This window comes from Pelecanus crispus, chromosome 2, assembly GCF_030463565.1.
Source record: "Pelecanus crispus isolate bPelCri1 chromosome 2, bPelCri1.pri, whole genome shotgun sequence".
In the NCBI taxonomy this organism is placed as follows: domain Eukaryota; kingdom Metazoa; phylum Chordata; class Aves; order Pelecaniformes; family Pelecanidae; genus Pelecanus; species Pelecanus crispus.
In genome coordinates this window covers 27,171,544-27,189,516 of record NC_134644.1, presented here as the reverse complement: position 1 = coordinate 27,189,516, position 17,973 = coordinate 27,171,544, and the positions used below count along the sequence as shown (strand labels likewise).

The following is a 17,973-nucleotide window of genomic DNA, read 5'->3' as shown; positions in this document are numbered from 1 at the left end:
GGTGGTCAAACACTGGAACAGGCTTTCTAGAGAGGCAGTCAATGCCCCAAGCCTGTCAGTGTTTAAGAAGCATTTGGACAATGCCCTTAATAACAAGTTTTAACTTGGTCAGCCCTGAAGTAGTCAGGCAGTTGGACTAGATGATCATTGTAGGTCCCTTCCAACTGAAATAGTCTATTGTAGTCTATTTTATTCTATTCTAGATCAAATAGCTTGGGTCCTCTGAGAAGTCTAAAGGTTCGTTCCCTCGAGACACCTGATAGCCCAGCTTTCTCCAATTCTCTGACTCCCCAGGTGCCTCAGATATGGGTGTTCAGTGCTGGCCACACAGCTCAGGGGTAGCCTGAGTGACATACGTTGGGATCCAGCCCCTCAAGGGTCCTTGCTGCCTGTCTGCACTGCTACCAGCACTCAAACGAGCTAATTCAGCTAGGTTTGCACAACCTGCAGTCATAGGAGCATGTATCTGCACAAAAATACTACTGAGCTTCAGCACCCATCTCCATCTGCCTGCCAGCATAGGAGGGGCACACAGAGTGCCAGTTGTCAACCGTGCCTATTTAGGAAACCAGAAAAAAAAGAGTACCTAAGAAATGTCTTTGCTCTAACTTCATCAGTCAAGGATATAATTTACTTAGGAGTTCCACCACATGGAATATGAATAAGGGCTGTGATGTATTTTATATGAAAAAAAGGCATAAACAAAGAGGGAAATTGTGAGGGTGGGAAAGGACCTGCATATTTCTTAGGGAGGCAGCTAACCAGGTAACAGCAGTGTTTCAGATCACAATGCCCAAGCCTTTTAAGCAGGCAGTTACCTTACAAAATATAACAGCAAAGAACAAGGCAAATTAGGAGCAATCAGAACCATTTTGGAATTACCTGTTAGAGCCTTCCCATACTTTGACTGACATTACAGAACACAAAAGAATATGCTAACAATTTCAGCTGTTGTTTGTGTAGATTTTGGTAGCCTGCAAATGCAGTATGTGGTTTTACAGCACCTTCCACTCCTTCCACTGATACGGTCTGGCCTGCACTAGTAAGGAGCTCCAGCAACCTCACAGAAAGTTGACCAGATCTGATCTGTCTATAGAATAAGCTGACAGACAGCAGTGCTTCAGTTCCCTGGACCAGCTCACCACACAATCATACAGTGCAAGAGAAGAGGCCAGAACTGGGGGAAGGATGATACTGCTTCAAACCCCACTGAGCTCACAAGCTGCTGAGGAATGTCATGTTAAGAGCCATCTGTTAAATGTTGGTGCAGGGAAGGAATGGTTGTCCCATCAACCCATACAACACAGCTCTTGGAAACAGAGTACCGTGCCATACAATCAGGAAAGAGCCAGTAATTTAAGAAAATTAAACTAACACCCACAGAGTGGCTCCCCAGATAACTGGCCTGCAATAATCAAAGGAGTACAGCTGCTCTTTACATGAGCACTAAGATTAGATAGATACAAGCTTATGCCTGTGGAGTTCCCTCAGGCTGTGAGCTCATCAGAGTGCACAACCAAGCAAGGCTGGTCTGAGTCCCAATCTGAACACCCGTTCTGCTGGCTGAGAAACCAAGAACTATGCAGAAATTATCTATGCTGACCTGCCTACTGCTCCAATGACTAGCAGGTCCTGCTGTCTCTGGACTGGTTGCTATTAGCATTACAGTGCTTGCAAGACTCCTCCACAGGGAAAAGGATCATTTGCAGTTCACTCAGCTTTCCCTATTCAGCAACTGAGAATTTAAATAAACACCAGGGAATGTATCTTCCTGTGGGTCAGTGGCAGCAGGCAGAAAAACATGAAGAATACAATGCATTGATCACTGTACATGTATTTGTTGGTGTTTCTGATTGGCATTTGTCATTACCTTTTCCTTTCCTTTTTTTAAAGAGAAGTCTCAGGAAGCACAACCCTAGAAGGAAGGAGAGTAGCATGCAAGAAGTTTTGAGAAAGAACTGAAGGCAGGATGATGGGGAAACAGAGGAAATGATGAGAGATGGCCAGACAGTCACGTCAGCATCAGGGAAATACAGGCCTATGGGACTAGTAAGCCTTTTTAAAGAAAAGTTGAGAGGCTGTGGCCAGAGTAGACACAGAAGTTATTTGCCTCTGAAAAGAAAAAGCTCTGGAGGCCTCTGTGTGACCTCCACACCTGAAAAATAGAGGGAAAAAACTTATGGGAAACGGATGCTGCTGATGGCCAAATAGGCAAGACGTACCATACCAAAACAGCAGACCTCCTGGTTAATGGAAATAGCTAACACCAAAAAAAAAGAACCCAACCCAAAACCTTGTGAAAACAATGGATGAACAACTTAGTCAAAGCATAGAGAGTAGAGCAGCTAAAGAGGAGTCTGTCTCACAAGACTGGTAGGATCGAAGCTGACTAGTGGTAAAGATAGATGAGAAAACACAGCTAGCCAGGTGTACCAACAATGATCTGGTTAATATGAGGATATATTGTCTGCACAGCCTCCCAGCCAGCAGCCTCAAACATGGGGTAGGTAACCTAGAACACCAGGCAAGTATCCCTAACTGGCAGCAGAGCTGTGACCCTGTAAACTGGGATGAAGCTGGGGGTCCTCTGGAGCAACAGCTCAATTTGGGCATTGCTTGGATTCCTACAGATGGGGAGTAACCAGCTGTCTCAGCAAGCACACACAGCTACAGTGTCCTGGTTTTGGCTGGGATAGAGTTAATTTTCTTCCTAGTAGCAGGCACAGTGCTGTGTTTTGGATTCAGAATGAGAAGAATGTTGATAACACACTGATGTTTTAGTTGTTGCTGAGTACTGCTTATGCTAGTCAAGGACTTTTCAGCTTCCCATGCTCTGCCAGGTGCACAAGAAACTGGGAGGGAGCACAGCCAGAATAGTTGATCCAAACTGACCAAAGAGCTATTCCATACCATGTGACATCATGCTCAGTATAGAAACTGGGGGGGTGGGGGTGGCCGGGGAGCAGCGATTGCTGCTCGGGAACTGTCTGGGTATCGGTCGGCGGGTGGTGAGCAATTGCATTGTGCATCACTTGCTTTGTATATTACTATTATTATTATATTGTTACTATTATCATTACTATTTTACTTTATTTCAATTATTAAACTGTTCTTATCTCAACCCAGGAGTGTTTCTCACTCTTATTCCTCTGATTCTCTCCCCCATCCCACCGGGGCAGGGGGAGTGAGCAAGCAGCTGCATGGTGCTTAGTTGCTGGCTGGGGTTAAACCATGACATACAGGGAGAAAACTTTAATGATCTCCAGGGAAGAAGGCTATGCCTCTATAAACAAAGGCACCTGCCAGAGAAAGCAGTCACTCTCCCCCAAGCAAAAGGGTGCAGCAATGGTTCACATCCACAGTGCTCAGGGCAGCAGCATCTAAAGCAGATGCTGCACTTCATGGCACTTGGTGTTGTCTGAGTCACACATGCCAAGTCAAAGGCAGTATTATTATTTCTTATAATTTTTCATACCAGAGTGCTTAAAACAATATCAGACCTGCACCATAGCCTGGAAAGGTGATGTTTTTATTGCATTACATCAAGCATTCGTTTCTATCACTTGGCCTTGACATGAGAATATATGGGAGTGTTTAATGAACAGCCATACCATTCTACCTGCTGAGAATGCATTCCTGAAAAGTGTAGCAATTAGGGATTCAACAGGTAGTGGTATTATTTTTCCAATAAGAATTTGTGCAATAGCAGATGGGTGTGTGCCAGGACTTAAGAAACACACATTCCCTAGTACATAGGGAAGCATATAAGGACAGAAAGCAATAGTAGTATGATCAGCCTCAACAACTGGAAGAGATGCTGGCTTTTCCACAGCTGGCTTTGTGGTGGCTGGAGATGCTGTTTGCTTTCTAAAACTTGCAGTACCCTGGTGACCTCACCCAGTTGTTCTAGAACAGGTACCGTTCTGAAGTATTGTGGTGGGTTGACCTTGGCTGGCTGCCAGATGCCCACCCAGCCACCCTCTCACTCCCCCTCTTCAGTAGGACAGGGGAGAAAATAAGATGCTAAAGCTCTTGGGTCCAGAAATGCAGGGATATAACTTACCAATTACCACTATGGGCAAAACAGACCTGACTTGGGAAAAATTAATTTAATTCATTGCCAATTAAAATAGAGTTGGATGGTGAGAAACAAGGAAAAAAACCCTAAAACAACACCCCCCACCCTACTCCATTTTCCCAGGCTCAGCTTCACTACTTCTTTCTCAACTCTTCCACCTCCTTCCTCCACCACCCCAAGAAGTGCAGGGGGATGGGGAATGAAGGACTGGGGTCAATTCATAACAGTTTGGTCAGTCCATAGCTGTTCCTCTCAGCTTCTCCTTCCTCCTCACAGTTTTCCCCTGTCCCAGCTTGAGTCCTTCCCACAGGTTGCAGTCCTTCAGGAACTGCTCCAATGTGGGTCCTTACACCCAACACAAGGATTTTCAACCTCTTCATCTGTGGGATTGGGCACACATCTGCTAGTGAGAGCACTCTTGCTGCCACCCTTCTAAACAAATGTGTTTTAATGGTCATCCTTATCTTCCTCAGATGCCTGCTACTTACCATGGTCATTCAAGGGAGTCTAGGGCAAAGGATGAAAAAACAGGGTAATGGCAATCGTCAGTGGAGTAGGGTATTGTAAGATCTGTGTCAGTACTGTGAAACATTGGAAGTACAGTCAATAGCAGGGTATTACAACATAAAGATTGTTCACTGGGCGCTGGAGGACAGTACAGTGCAATACAAGCACGTTGCCTAAGGGAAAACATTTCTGGAGTAAACTATCCACAGAACGATACCCAAGCTACACTTCAAATCAAACTAGTTGTTTGCTCCAAAGAAGGAGACCAGGAATAAACTAACGTATTTGCAGTGTGGGAAATCAAGCAACCAAAATAAGGAGCAAGTCAGTAAGCCTGATTATTCAAAAGTGCCTATATTGAAGAATATTCACATTTCTCAAAAGCAACTCTTGTATTATTTCCCTTTTCCTCCCCTTGTTCCAGGAAAGTTCTGCTGGTTTAAGGCCATATGTCTAATTAATTGCATTTTATTAGCTTTATTGCATTTTATTAGTTCCTGGATAGCAGCTCAAGACAGTGCTGTATAAGTGTTTTAATAAAGGCACCCTAGAACAGAATTCTTGCATTAATTTCCTAAGAGATCGATGATTTTCCAAACAGGAAGTTAGGAAGAGGCAGACCAGAAGCAACCTTGGTTAGTAAAAGAGAAAGCAAAAGGGGAGGAGAGCAGTAGAACGTCCCAAACACCCTGCATGTATTTCTTCCTCTTTCTCTGCAACACCCAGGTCCTGACTTGCCCAGTCTACATTTAGACATCATGCCCAGCATTTAAACACCGTGTTGGAAGGGTAAATTAGAAGCGTGCAAGGAAAAGGTAAGAAATAATAAATATTCTCTAGCAGGTACTGTCATTTCTCTCCTCTAGAGATGGGTGTTTGCCACTGGGAAAAACTGATCATAGGTCAATCAATGCTCTTTCCTTCCTACTACTTCTGACCTTAAACTTCTGTTAGTTTTGGGTTTGTTTTTTTTTTCCCTTACTGTCAAAGAGCAGTTCATCTGAATTTTATCTGTTGGGTCCTGCTTGAACAAAATACATGTCTTGAACAACTATAGGAAAAACAGATAGAACAGAACAGTTACAATAAGTACATGCATATTTACTTCTAGGCTGGAATATTTTATGAAGACCTGATATGATTTCTTTAACTTCTTTTTTTTTTTTTTTTTGATACATTAATTTTATATATGGGATGATCTATAATCTACTAAAATAAACTCTTCCAAATCTGTTAACTGTCTGCACATGAAAAGTGGTTATTATGAGATTATAGTGAAATAATCCCAAGGACTGTGTCCTCGAAGAATTATCCTGCAGAAAGAATATGATAGAGTTGTTCTATGTTAGAAAAGGACATCTTTAAAGTATTGCAGTTGGCCAGAATCATTAACTAGCCAGTAACATGAAACATAGAAACACTGCGTCAAGTCTAGGAAATGAAAGTTTCTCATTCAGAGCTTTATGTCATTAGGGGGGTTCCAAACACTAAAATGTGGAGTAACTGTTTTAAGGACATAAACACATTTGCTTTTATGTTAGGAGTAAACTGTACCTCTATTAGAAAGTATAAGCTTGGTGGGGATTAAAATCATACTTTTGCATTGCTGGTTTGAACATGGTCTCTGAGCAGAAGTGGTTTAGTTTCAGTTTCTTTTCTCAGCTTTTAGATACCGTGGGTGGAGTTATTGGTGAATACGATAGCTAGTATAGTCGTGGAATAAAAACATTGAGCTGCTTTCCCCCTGCACCTTCAATTTTTGACAATAAGTTACAATAGTGGCATTTTAAAGAACTAGAAACTAGTTTCTCTTTTTCTGTGAGCAAAAGGGAGGGTCTGTTAAGAGAAAATGCAACTGCAGGCTTCCATAGCCTGCAGCCCCACTTTTTTTTCTGCTCTCCCAGTCCATTAGTTAAATCAGGAGGCAGCTTGGCCAAAGGTAGGACAGATGTTTCTGTGCACTAGCTATGAGAAATCTTTACTATTGCTTCCCACTAAAGTTTACAGTTTAGGAAATCAAATCATAGATTGAGGAAAGCATGTCAGTAGGGTGGCTTAGATAACCAAGTATTCTTTCAGAAAACAAAATTTCACTGAAAAAATCTAAGTCATTTTGTCTCAGAAACACTCAGCTACGAATAAGAAAAGGTGCATGGAGGAGATCATTACCACTAATGCAACAACTGTAGCTGGGTGCAATTCCATAAAGTAAAAATTTCAGATGAATTAATATAATTGTCTCAAAGGAAGTGAGAGGATAAAGTAAAATTAGACACTCTTAAGGGGAATTATTTTATTTTATTGTTTTTCTTTCTTTAAAGTTTTTCAAAAAAGTCCAAGTAGATTGTAAGATGCTCTTTTTCCTGTCACTTATCTCCACAAATGCTACTCAACTACTTGCTTTTGTTTAATTTGAGAAACCTTAGTGAGTGCAAAAGGTACTGAAAAGGTAACATGGAAAAGATTTTCCTTTCATTTGCAACAGCAACAGCTAAGTAATCACAGCAGTATCTTTCCACCCCAATGTCTCTTTGCACTGTTATTCAAGCAAATTCTGTTCCTAACCACATCTAAGGGTAAAAAAAAAAAAGGTTGGATTTCCATGTGTGGTTGATTTTTCTTCTTCATCAAACTGGGAACTTAATGAGAGCCATTTGTGACGTACACAACATGATGGGTGAACAATTGGCTGAAGGGTTGGCCTCAAAGCATTGTAGTAAATGGAGTAACATCTGACTGGTGGCCAGTCACTAGTAGTGTTCTCCAGGGCTCAATTTTAGGGCCAGTTCTCTTCAATGTTTTCATTAATGACCTAGACACAGGAGTTGAGTGCACACTAAGCAAGTTTGCCAATGATACTAAATTAAGAGGAGCCATTGATTGAGACGCCGTATAGATCTTGATAGATTAGAGTGCTGGGCAGTCACCAACTGTATGAAATGTACTGAGGACAAATGCCAGATGCTGCACCTGGGACAGTGTAATCCTGGATGGATGTATAGATTGGGGGACAAGAGGCTGGAGACCGGCAGAACGGGATCTGGGGGTTTTGGTTGATGGTAAGCACAGTAAGAGTCAACAATGTGCCCTGGTGGCCAAAAGAGCCAACCATATCCTGGGGTGCATTAGGCACAGTATAGCGAACTGGTCAAAAGAAGTGATTGTCCCACTATACTCAGCACTGGTGTAGCCTCACCTCGAGTACTGTGTGCAGTTTTGGGCTCCACAATATAAGGATATAAAAATATTAGAATGTATCCAAAGGAGGGAAACAAAGATGGTGGAAGGACCAGAGAGCAGGACTTATGAGGAGTGGCTGGGGATACTAGCTTTGTTCAGCTTAGAAAAGAGGAGACTGAGAGGTGACCTCATTGCTCTCTACAAGTTCCTCATGAGGGGGAGCAGAGAGGGTGGTGCTGATCTCTTCTGTCTGGTGTCCAGTGATAGGACATGAGGGAATGGCTTAAAGCTGCATCAGGGGAAGTTCTGATTATATATTAGGAAAAAGTTCTTCACTGAGAGGGTGGTCAAGCACTGGAACAAGCTGCCCAGAGAAGTGGTCATGGCCCCAAGCCTGTCAGTGTTCAAGAAGTGTTTGGACAAGTGTTTGCTCTTAGATAAATGGTTTAGCTTTTATGTTGGCCTGCGTGGAGTCAAGAGTTGGACTTGATGATCCTTGTGGGTCCCCTCCAACTCAGGATATTCTGTGATTCTATGATTTTATCATTTTTTTTAATTATTGGATGGCCCATACAACCACAAATAGGTGTCCAAATGGCCGCCAATAGGTATCAGTCACAATTTTTCTGTAGTGTCAGCTACAGAAATGGTTTAAAAACAGTATTCAAATAAAATCATTCTGTAATAAATCTGTCTCTTATAAGTAGCTAATGCCTTATATATAATCTTCACATTCCCATGATGTCGCCTAATTGAACTGTTGTATTCCATGTGGCAGATTACACTAATGAAGAAATTAATGGTTGATAATAACAAGGAAATACATGTTATTCAGTTAATAGGCTATTATAAATCACTTGGTTAGTAATTCTGTGATTTTTTTTTCCTTAAAGAATGGAAAATGCAAACACTGAAAATAATGAGAAATCACATTCAGATCAATATTTTGAACAGTGGACAAAAGAGGAAGTCAAACAATGGGCAACTGAAGTTGTGAAGATTGACCAGAAACACGCAGAAATCCTATTTAACCAAGATGTGACTGGTTTTACTTTGAAACTGATGACTAAAACAGATTTGGTGGAAATGGGCATACCTCATGGGCCGGCTCTTCACATAATGCATTTCCTGGAAAAGCATCATGTTCTAGCTAAAGGTTCAAACCAGGCTGCGGAACAAGAAGGCACTGAGCAGAGTCTTGATGGAGAAGGAGAAGATGGAGAAATTGCAAAGAAAGAGTGCAAGAAGAAATATGGGTCATTTAATTCCAGTATACTGCAGGATTCTAAGGCGGAGCCCATAGAAGACAAAAATGCAATGAAGTCAGCTGACAAAGAGAATGTATCAGAGAAGCCACTTTCAAGCAGCCAGCACCCAACTGGAAAGATGTGTATGCCATATCCTTTCGATAATTACACTGATGGTACTCGATACACACAGTATAATATTCTTAATGTCCCTGAAACAGGGCCACTCAATCTCATTGATCCAGCACATGAATTCAAATTACTTACCAATGTAGAGAAGGCACTAGAAGAGGATATCATGATGAAATTTAGCACTGAGGTCTTTAGATTTGCTGCAGCCTGCATGAACTCCCGCACAAATGGCACTATTCATTTTGGAGTACGTGACAAACCACATGGGGAAATTGAAGGAATAAAAGTTACCGAGAAAGAAGCATATGTTAACCATTTGAATAAATTAATCGGAAAGTACTTTAATGAGCCATACACCAGCATTGCAAAGGCTTGCATTAGAGAACCTAGATTTGTGGAAGTATTATTACCAAATGGAATTCCATCACATAGGTTTGTCATTGAAATAGATGTGGTTCCCAAACACTGCATCTGTGATACAAAATATTTCTGTACCAACACATACGAATATAAGAGTAAGGGTTGGAAAAAAGCTGTCTTCATCCGGGATGGAGCTAGTTCCAAAAATATTCAAAATACAAAAGAATTTAAAACTTTTAAAGGTACCTTGACATCTTTAGCAGAATCTCGTAAAAGAGCAGAGGAAGACTATAACTTAAAGCAAAAGAAGCCAATGAATGAAGGTCTAAAGCTAGTTAGTCTGCTCACGGGTAACAGGGACTCACTAGATAGCTCTTATTATGACTACTACATTTTGGTAACAAACAAGTGCCACCCAAGTCAAACTTCGCACTTAGACTTTTTACAGGAAATAAAATGGTTTGCTGTGCTTGACTTTGATTTTGAATCAGAAGAGAATGGTGTGTTCAAGACTTACAAAGAAAATCGAAATGCCAAACTTCACTTCCCAGATCACTATGAAAACAAGGTGGGTTCAGTTTCTGAACAAGCTGAAAAGCTGAGGCTGCATCAGGAGACCAACTGGATTTTCTGCAATGGTGGGTCAGACTTCAAAGGCAATAATGAACTACCACTAGATCCCACTTCATGGCAGCGAGACAGAGCTGCTGGTGTCAGAAAAATGATTTCATTTCTTTCACACAAAGATGTAAAGCAGAATGGAAAGTTTTTAACAGTGTTTCTTTTACTTTCCACAGTGGAAGATTCAGCAGATCCCCTTACTGAGACTTTTATGACATTTTACCAAGAATTAAAGGGACTAGAATACATGGTCTGCATTTGCATTGGTGCAGGTACGTACCAGCGATGGAAAGATCTTCTGCATGCTAGAGGCATTAGGGAGGAAGAACTTTCAGACAAATGTGTTTCTAATTTAAGCCTGCAAATGGTAAATGGTACCATCGTAAAGTTAAAATCAGTGACACAGTCTTCTGAAAGACTTCTGCCCTCTGTTGGTCATTCTACCATTCTTCTAAGGAAGACAGAAGACTCCATGGTAGCATTGGAAATACTTTGTGAAAATGAATGCAAAGACACAGGAATAGAGAAGGATACAGATAAATTTAAAAATTTTGTGAAAGAGCGGGAGGAAGATTTTTATCGAGGTGGTAAAGTATCATGGTGGAATTTCTACTTTTCTTCTGAAAATTATACTTCAGATTTTGTCAGAAGGGACAGTTACGAAAAGCTTGAACACCTAATTGTGTCTTCATCTAACAGTGCTAATGAATCACCTGTAAAAATTATCAACCTTTACCATCACCCAGGCTGTGGTGGGACAACATTAGCTATGCATGTCCTTTGGGATCTCCGGAAGCGATTCAGATGTGCTGTTCTCAAAAACAAACAAAGTGATTTCGGAAAGCAGCTGACAACTTTACTCACCTGTGGAGCAAACAACGACACAGGCTATTTACCAGTGTTACTTCTTGTGGATGATTTTGAAGACCAAGAAAATGTCTATTCTCTGCAGAAAGATATTCAGGTGGCTATAACAGAAAAATGCATTCGGTATGTAACTCCTTTAGTGATCATTCTAAACTGTATGAGATCTCAGAATCCTGATGAATGTTCAACAATAAATTTATTGAACAGCATTTCTTTAAAACATATGCTTTCTGAAAAAGAGCAAAGGGCCTTTGATCAGAAACTAAAATATATTGAAGACATGCATCCAAATCCTGACAATTTCTATTCATTTATGATTATGAAGAAAAACTTTGATCCACAGTACATAAAAAATGTGGTAAAAAATACCTTGTGTAACTTGGATACTGCCTGTAAACCAGCACAACTTGTTTGCTATCTAATACTGTTAAACTCATATGTAAGAACATCTACAGTTTCAATATCAATATGTGAAGAATTCTTAGGAATTAATTCTCAAGAGATTGGCTACAGTAAAGATAAATTGATACAAAAGATGGGAATTTGTTCCAATATTCTAATATACAATCAGGTACATGAATACACAAGATACAAAGGTCTTCGTATCATTCACCCATTGATAGCATCTCACTGCCTAGCAGAATTGAACCTAAGCTATGACTTGCCTAAAAGCAAAATTACATTGCAGTTACTGAAAGAAGATTTATTTTATAAGACTCCATTCAAGCAAGACAAACTTATTCGTGATATACAAACCCTGCTGATTACTAGACAGCGCAAGGAACATGGCGATGAGTCAGACACATTGTTTTCCCCCTTAATTGAAGCCATTCATAGGGAAGAGAAGTGTGGTAGTGTGGGACATGTGCTAGAACAAGCATCCGCAAGATTTGAGCAAAATGGTTACATTTGCCAAGCCTTGGCAAGATACTCATACATTAAAGAAAGGAATTTTGACTCTGCATTACACTGGGCCAAAGCAGCCAAAAGAAAAGCACAAAACAATTCATACATATCAGATACACTAGGTCAAGTCTTTAAAAGTAAGCTAAGATCCTGTGTAGATTGCAAAGCAAAGAGTACAGTCCTGACAGCTGAGGAAGTGAAATACTTGCTAGAGCTTGCTGAGAATGCTTCACAGGCTTTCAGAGAATCTCAGCAGCAAGCAGAAGATGCTTGTCTGAAAACAAATGCAGTCAATGAACAATATTTGCAGCACCAAAACCTTAAAAGAAGGTTTCAAACATACAATACTGCTGGTTATCAGGGAGAGATAGAAACTGGTCTTTATGTTATTGATGTCCTTTGGCGTGTTCCTTTTTTCAGCAAAAAAGACTTACAGGGTAGAAAAAATATGACAAAGTATCTATCAGGAAATAGTGTTTTGAATGTAGATAACCCTAACACAGAGAGTGAAATTTTCAAGGTTCTGCAACAGTATTCCACCTTTTTATGTCATTTGCGATCACGGTTGAAAAGGGCATTTGACTTTTTTGAAGACTACTTTGTGTTTTTCAAAACAAAGACCAATGAAAAAGAAATTGTAGATGGAAAATTGTATGAGAAGGTTCAAGAATGTTTTACCAAATACACAGAAATATTTTGTGATTTCACTTTTGAGCAACTGAAAAGTGAACAGGTTTCAAGGTGGTCCATGTCTCAGTATATAGAAGCATACAGGGATGCTATGGAGGCTTATAAAGCAGACTCGTTTTCTGGCATTTTGGAATACCTCCACAGAAATCACAGAAATGCTGACAGAAAAATAGAAGACATAGTAGAAGCATATGCATTTTTGTGTGAGGAGAATGCACAAGCAACTCTGAAAGACAAACAGAATTTTATTTTGGCAAATGTTGTTCTGAACTGCATTAAACCTAAATCCACTAAGTTACATCCTTTTAAGGTGCTACAAAGTCTGCTCTTAAGCATTCTACAGGAAGTGGAACCAATCTCACAGTGTGTAGAGCCTTTCTTCCTAGCCTCCTTGTTGTTCTGGCCTGAAAATAGGAAACAACTAAATGAAAATTCTTGGAAAATGGAAACTTTTGTTAGACGCTTAAGTGAGTCTTTCAAAAAGCTCTATGGAACCCTGCATCATTCCAGGCACCCTCGGGCTCTTTTCTATCTGGCAAAAGGCAGCGGCCTGAACAGATTTGTTCACAAAGGAAAAATAGATCAGCTTTTTAGTTCACTTTCAGAACAGGAACTGAATTTCCTCTGGCAGAGTGGAAATATCTGGAAGGAACAGTCTGTTCAAAATCTTTTGCTTCCTTTGGATGGAAGAGCTGAGGGTAAGGTTATCTACATAGACTATGGCAGCAATGAAATCTTTAGGATACCAGTGCAGCCTGTTCCCTCATGCGTATTGAAAAATGGCCCAAACATAGAAAGAGTGTCTTTTTACCTTGGGTTTTCCATTGCTGGTCTCCTGGCATACAACACACAAAGTCTGTCATTAAAACACTAAGTATTGCAGTTTCTCAGCTACAAGGCTTTTTCAGGCAAAATTATCCTTTAACTGGGTTTTTGGTTTGGTTATTTTTTGGTCAACAATTGCCAATGGCAACTTCAGGCTGCCCATTATATTTCCTTCCTCACTATGTTAGTCTTTCAGTCCCATGCAGAATTGTCTCTCTACTGTTATAACTGCTGTTTGCACAGTCAGTCAAACTGAAATGTTGGTGCAGTTAGTCCTGTAGACTGGTCACTACTACTCAAAGCTCTTTGGTTGATAACAACATAAGAAATCATTTAAAAAAAAAAAAAAGAGGGTTCTAGAAAAGAATATTTTGAACGTATTATCTTTAAATACCATCACTTTTAAGAACCCTACTATCTTGCTAGCTTTTTTGCCATTGCTTGTAACAAAGGATGTCTCACCATGATTTTCATACTCTTGTATAAGTAATGTAAGAACAAGGAATGTATGTTAGAAAACAGGTATCATGTAACATTTCCTGATGTTCCGTTGTATCCAGTGTCATCTTGGCACAAGGAGAATGTAAAAGGCCATCCAGTTGCAAAGAAGCATTTTTTTAATCTGTTGTTATTGTACATGCTTAAATAATGTAATGCATTTGTTTATGTAGTAATAGGCAAGCTGTGCATCTTGTGAGAAAACAGAAGCACGGGTCTTTTACCTTCTCGGGGCATTTCTAAATATGTGATTATTAAAGATACTGCTACTTTCTGCTGTACTGTGAAAGCACACACCAGTTGGCATTTGATATCCATATTAAATAGATTTTATTCTCTTATGGTGGGTCTGCCTCTGCTTTACATGAAATTGATCCAGCTTGGTCATTCCTTTCCTTATAAATTCCATTAGTTCCTTCCAGTGATAGATTTCTTACCAACTTTGATCCTCAGAAAAATAGGGAATTTAAATGCTTAAAGTGGTCATTGATTGCATCACCTTCCTCGTGTATAAAACTCCCTGGTACATTTAGACACAATTAATGTTCCAAAAAAGGAAAAGATATTGGTGTGAAGCACCAGAAACAAGAAGTTAGTACTGTCTCATGGTGCAAAGTGTTGCACTTTGCACTGTGTGCATATGATTCATGAAAACCAGAGGAGTTCAATGCAATTAACTGCGTGAAAGAGGTCTGCAGGATGGCTCTTTCTTCGCCCCACAAGTCCTCTTTGCTCTTTGTGCCAGGCAAGGAGGCAGGGAAAAATAAGTGACATCTCAACAGATTAGTAAAGACAAATTGACAAAAAGAATAACAATAAAGCAGTGGACCATTCTGCTCTAATGCGGCTATTTTAGTTGTAAATATGGATAAGGAGTTTTATTATATAATCCAGACTGCTTTTTAACTCCAGCCAAAATATATTTCTCTTGGCAAGAATGCACACTTCATTTTAACCTGTATCCACTTTGTTTATAACAGTATAACAGATAGGGTGCTATAGGATCAATTTTCATGATAATTCATTATTTGTTCTAGCTAGTCCTCAGGATATCGCCATACAATTTATCAATGACTGAAGTATTTACCCTTCCAAATAAAGATTTGCAGCAAATAATTTGCCATGTCTTCATAGCAATTGACGACTTCAGTCTTCATCTCAGTCAGTCACATCTCCTAAGAACTGCAAGTATTTTTATGTGCTCAAACTCAGCTGAGCTGCGTAGGGTGGCACCCTGGACACACCCAGTAGGGTACAGTGGCCGGTGGCTGTGGGGTGCCCCGCACTGGGAGCCCATGAACCACCCTGGGCTGATCGCAGCCAGTTCCAGCCAGCTCCAGCACCAGTGTGAGCACCCCATCACCTGCCAAACTGCTGCCATTCAGGGGAGCCCATGGCAATCAGACAAGTTTAAGAAAGAGTGGCGGCTGTGACGGGCAGGAGAAATGGCGGAGGAGATCCTGTTGGAGACATGTGGAAGGGGACATTGTTGGGGCATGGCTGGAGACACAGTTCTGGAAAGGGGAGACCCACATCAGGGCTGGGATACACCTGAGGGACTGCAGCCCATGGGTGGCCCACGCCAGGGCAGAGACACCCCTGAGGGACTGCAGCCCATGGGTGACCCATGTCCGGGCAGAGGAAACAAGAAGGAAGGAGCAGCGAAGAAGCAGAAGAAAAGAATCAGAAGCAAAAATAAACCACTACACACTGAGACTGACCTCCTCCACTGCAGGCCCATCTCCTTGGCAGGGGGATCGGGAAGGACTGAGCAGAGGTGAAAACAAGGGGAGTTCTGACTAGGAAGGGGGAAGGAGAGGTGTTGGACTGAAGCTGGAAGGGGAAGAAAGGCATTTCCCTTAGTGTTTGCTTAGTTGTTTGTTTTCTTGGTTTCTCAATACCCTGATCAGTAATTAAACATTTATGTTAATTGGCAATAAATTAAGTGAAACTCCCCAGGTTGAGACTCTTTTGCCCACAACGCATGTACATTTACTAATAACCCTTGGGATCTGGCACAGTGTATTACATGCTAGACACTGCACGACATGCCTGTGTGAGTTTACAGAAATACAGGTTTTATTATTTGTATATATCAGGTTGTTTGTTATAACATTGTATTTTAATCAGCAGTAGCTCATTAATAAATACAGATATTTGATAACGTCCTTAATTGCGCAGTGTGGAACTGTATTTCATGATACATATCACACACAAAGGCTGACAAAATTGGTTTTTACAAGTATTTCACATTTTCCATTACTTTGTAAGACCATTTTTTTCATGGTTTATAACTTTGTTAATCTTTGTATTTTGAAAACTAAGCTCTCCCATGCCAAATATCTGCCTCAGATGTATTTTGTGTTAATTAAAGCCAAAGGGCTCAGTAACTTCCAAGTGTGAGGTCAAGGAAAAAAAATGTTGTATTGCCTATGTTAAACAACTCTAAGAGCTTTTTCCAGCATGCTCAGGAATTCTTTGGAGTGGTCTTTAAAAAGGTGTTTACTCTGGTAGGAGAAAAAAGGTAGATGAGAGGGGACATTTGTCTGCACAAGCCTAATTTTATCAAGTTGCAAGGCCTGAAAAGACTGCCAGTTATATATGGACATATACAAATTTGGGTTTTAACAGCAGAGGCGATACACCGATGACAGCCCCAGAAGTTGCAGGTGTGGGCTGCGATGGGCCAAGTCAAAGCTAAGAGCTCAGCCCTGTGCTGTCAGTGCTGAGTCTAGAAACCGGGAGGAGACAACCTGATACAACCCAGTTGTACAGGAGCCAAAGCCAGGTCTTCAGGAAGGAGGAGAAGCAGGGAGGCCCAGGAAGCTCTTTGACTTTCACAAACCATTGCAATGCAGCTCCCTCCCATGTGCGGATGGAGCAGCCAGGGTTCCCACTGCACCCAAGCAGCATTTGTGGACTGTGAACTCCTGCGTAGGAACAGGGGCTGAGGAATCCTCTCCTGGAGGAGTCAAAGGCCTGCAAAAATCAGTTTAGGGGGTGGAAGTTAAGACTACTAAGGATCCTTCTCTGTCTAAAATCAGAGCTAGAAGTACAGAGCATGGAGGGGGCTTCACAACTGGTGACAGAAAGGAAAATTTCCACTAAGGAGATCTTAGGGGAAACAGACTGAAGCACGGCTGCTAAGATTTAGGATGAGAACAGTGTCAGGGACTAGACTAGGCAAGAGGGAACAAGAACTGAGAAACGAGTATCAGGTGGTGATGAGACAAGAGGCAGATATGGAGAGCCATGATGCTCAAGGGAGAGAAGCTCAAATGAACAAAAAAGCACGCAAGGGGGGCAGGGCAGGGCAGGGCAGGGCAGGGCAGGGCAGGGCAGGGCAGGGCAGGGCAGGGCAGGGGAGGGAAGGGAAGGGAAGGGAAGGGAAGGGAAGGGAAGGGAAGGGAAGGGAAGGGAAGGGAAGGGAAGGGAAGGGAAGGGAAGGGAAGGGAAGGGAAGGGAAGGGAAGGGAAGGGAAGGGAAGAACAAGGTCAGCTGCTGGCATGCAGACTTGCAATCATACCAGATGATCGAGCCACAGAAAAGGTGCGCACAGGGGTGTGCAAAGGCCCTCAGCTGTATGTCTGAAGGGGATTGTACTTCCTACAGGAATACTTCCTGGCTGAAGGCTCTCAAAATGTGTCACCAGAGCAGAGACTGTAGGACTTATGAGGTAAGACAGAACAAATAGAGATTCTCTAGAAAAGAGAACATGAGGAGGACACGCTGTCTTCTAATAGAAGGCTACTGCAAAGAAGCTGACAAAAATGAAGGTACTAAAATGTTCTCCAGGCCCAAGGTGGGCGTGGAGTGAGGGCAAAAACGTACCATAGGAAGGATTCAAGCTATACCTCAGGGGGGTGGGGAAAAAGTATCAGTAAAAGTGATGTACTGGGATAGACTGGAACATCACAGGAATCTGTCTTTGCAGGTCTTGAAAAATGGAGTAGGCAAACATTTGAGATAGATTCAATAGTTGTAACTCATCCACTCTAGAATAGTCTAGAGGACCTCTTAAGCTCTTTTTTACACTTACTTTTCCATGATTGTTAGATAAGA

At 41.3% G+C, this 17,973-nt stretch overlaps 1 protein-coding gene across 2 annotated transcripts; it reads left to right on the top strand.

Moving 5' to 3' along the window:
- The first annotated feature begins 5,262 nt into the window (after positions 1-5,262).
- On the top strand, positions 5,263-16,084 carry LOC104034792 (sterile alpha motif domain-containing protein 9-like). 2 transcript variants are annotated; one of them, XM_009487879.2, is made up of 2 exons: positions 5,263-5,400; positions 8,659-16,084. In XM_009487879.2, the coding sequence occupies exon 2, from the start codon at positions 8,660-8,662 to the stop codon at positions 13,460-13,462; it is 4,803 nt and encodes a 1,600-aa protein (XP_009486154.1). In that variant the 5' UTR covers positions 5,263-5,400; position 8,659; the 3' UTR covers positions 13,463-16,084. The 2 variants fall into 2 exon arrangements, with proteins under 2 accessions (XP_009486154.1, XP_075561548.1); XM_075705433.1 differs by lacking the exon at positions 5,263-5,400 and adding an exon at positions 6,948-7,023.
- The last annotated feature ends 1,889 nt before the right edge of the window (positions 16,085-17,973 follow it).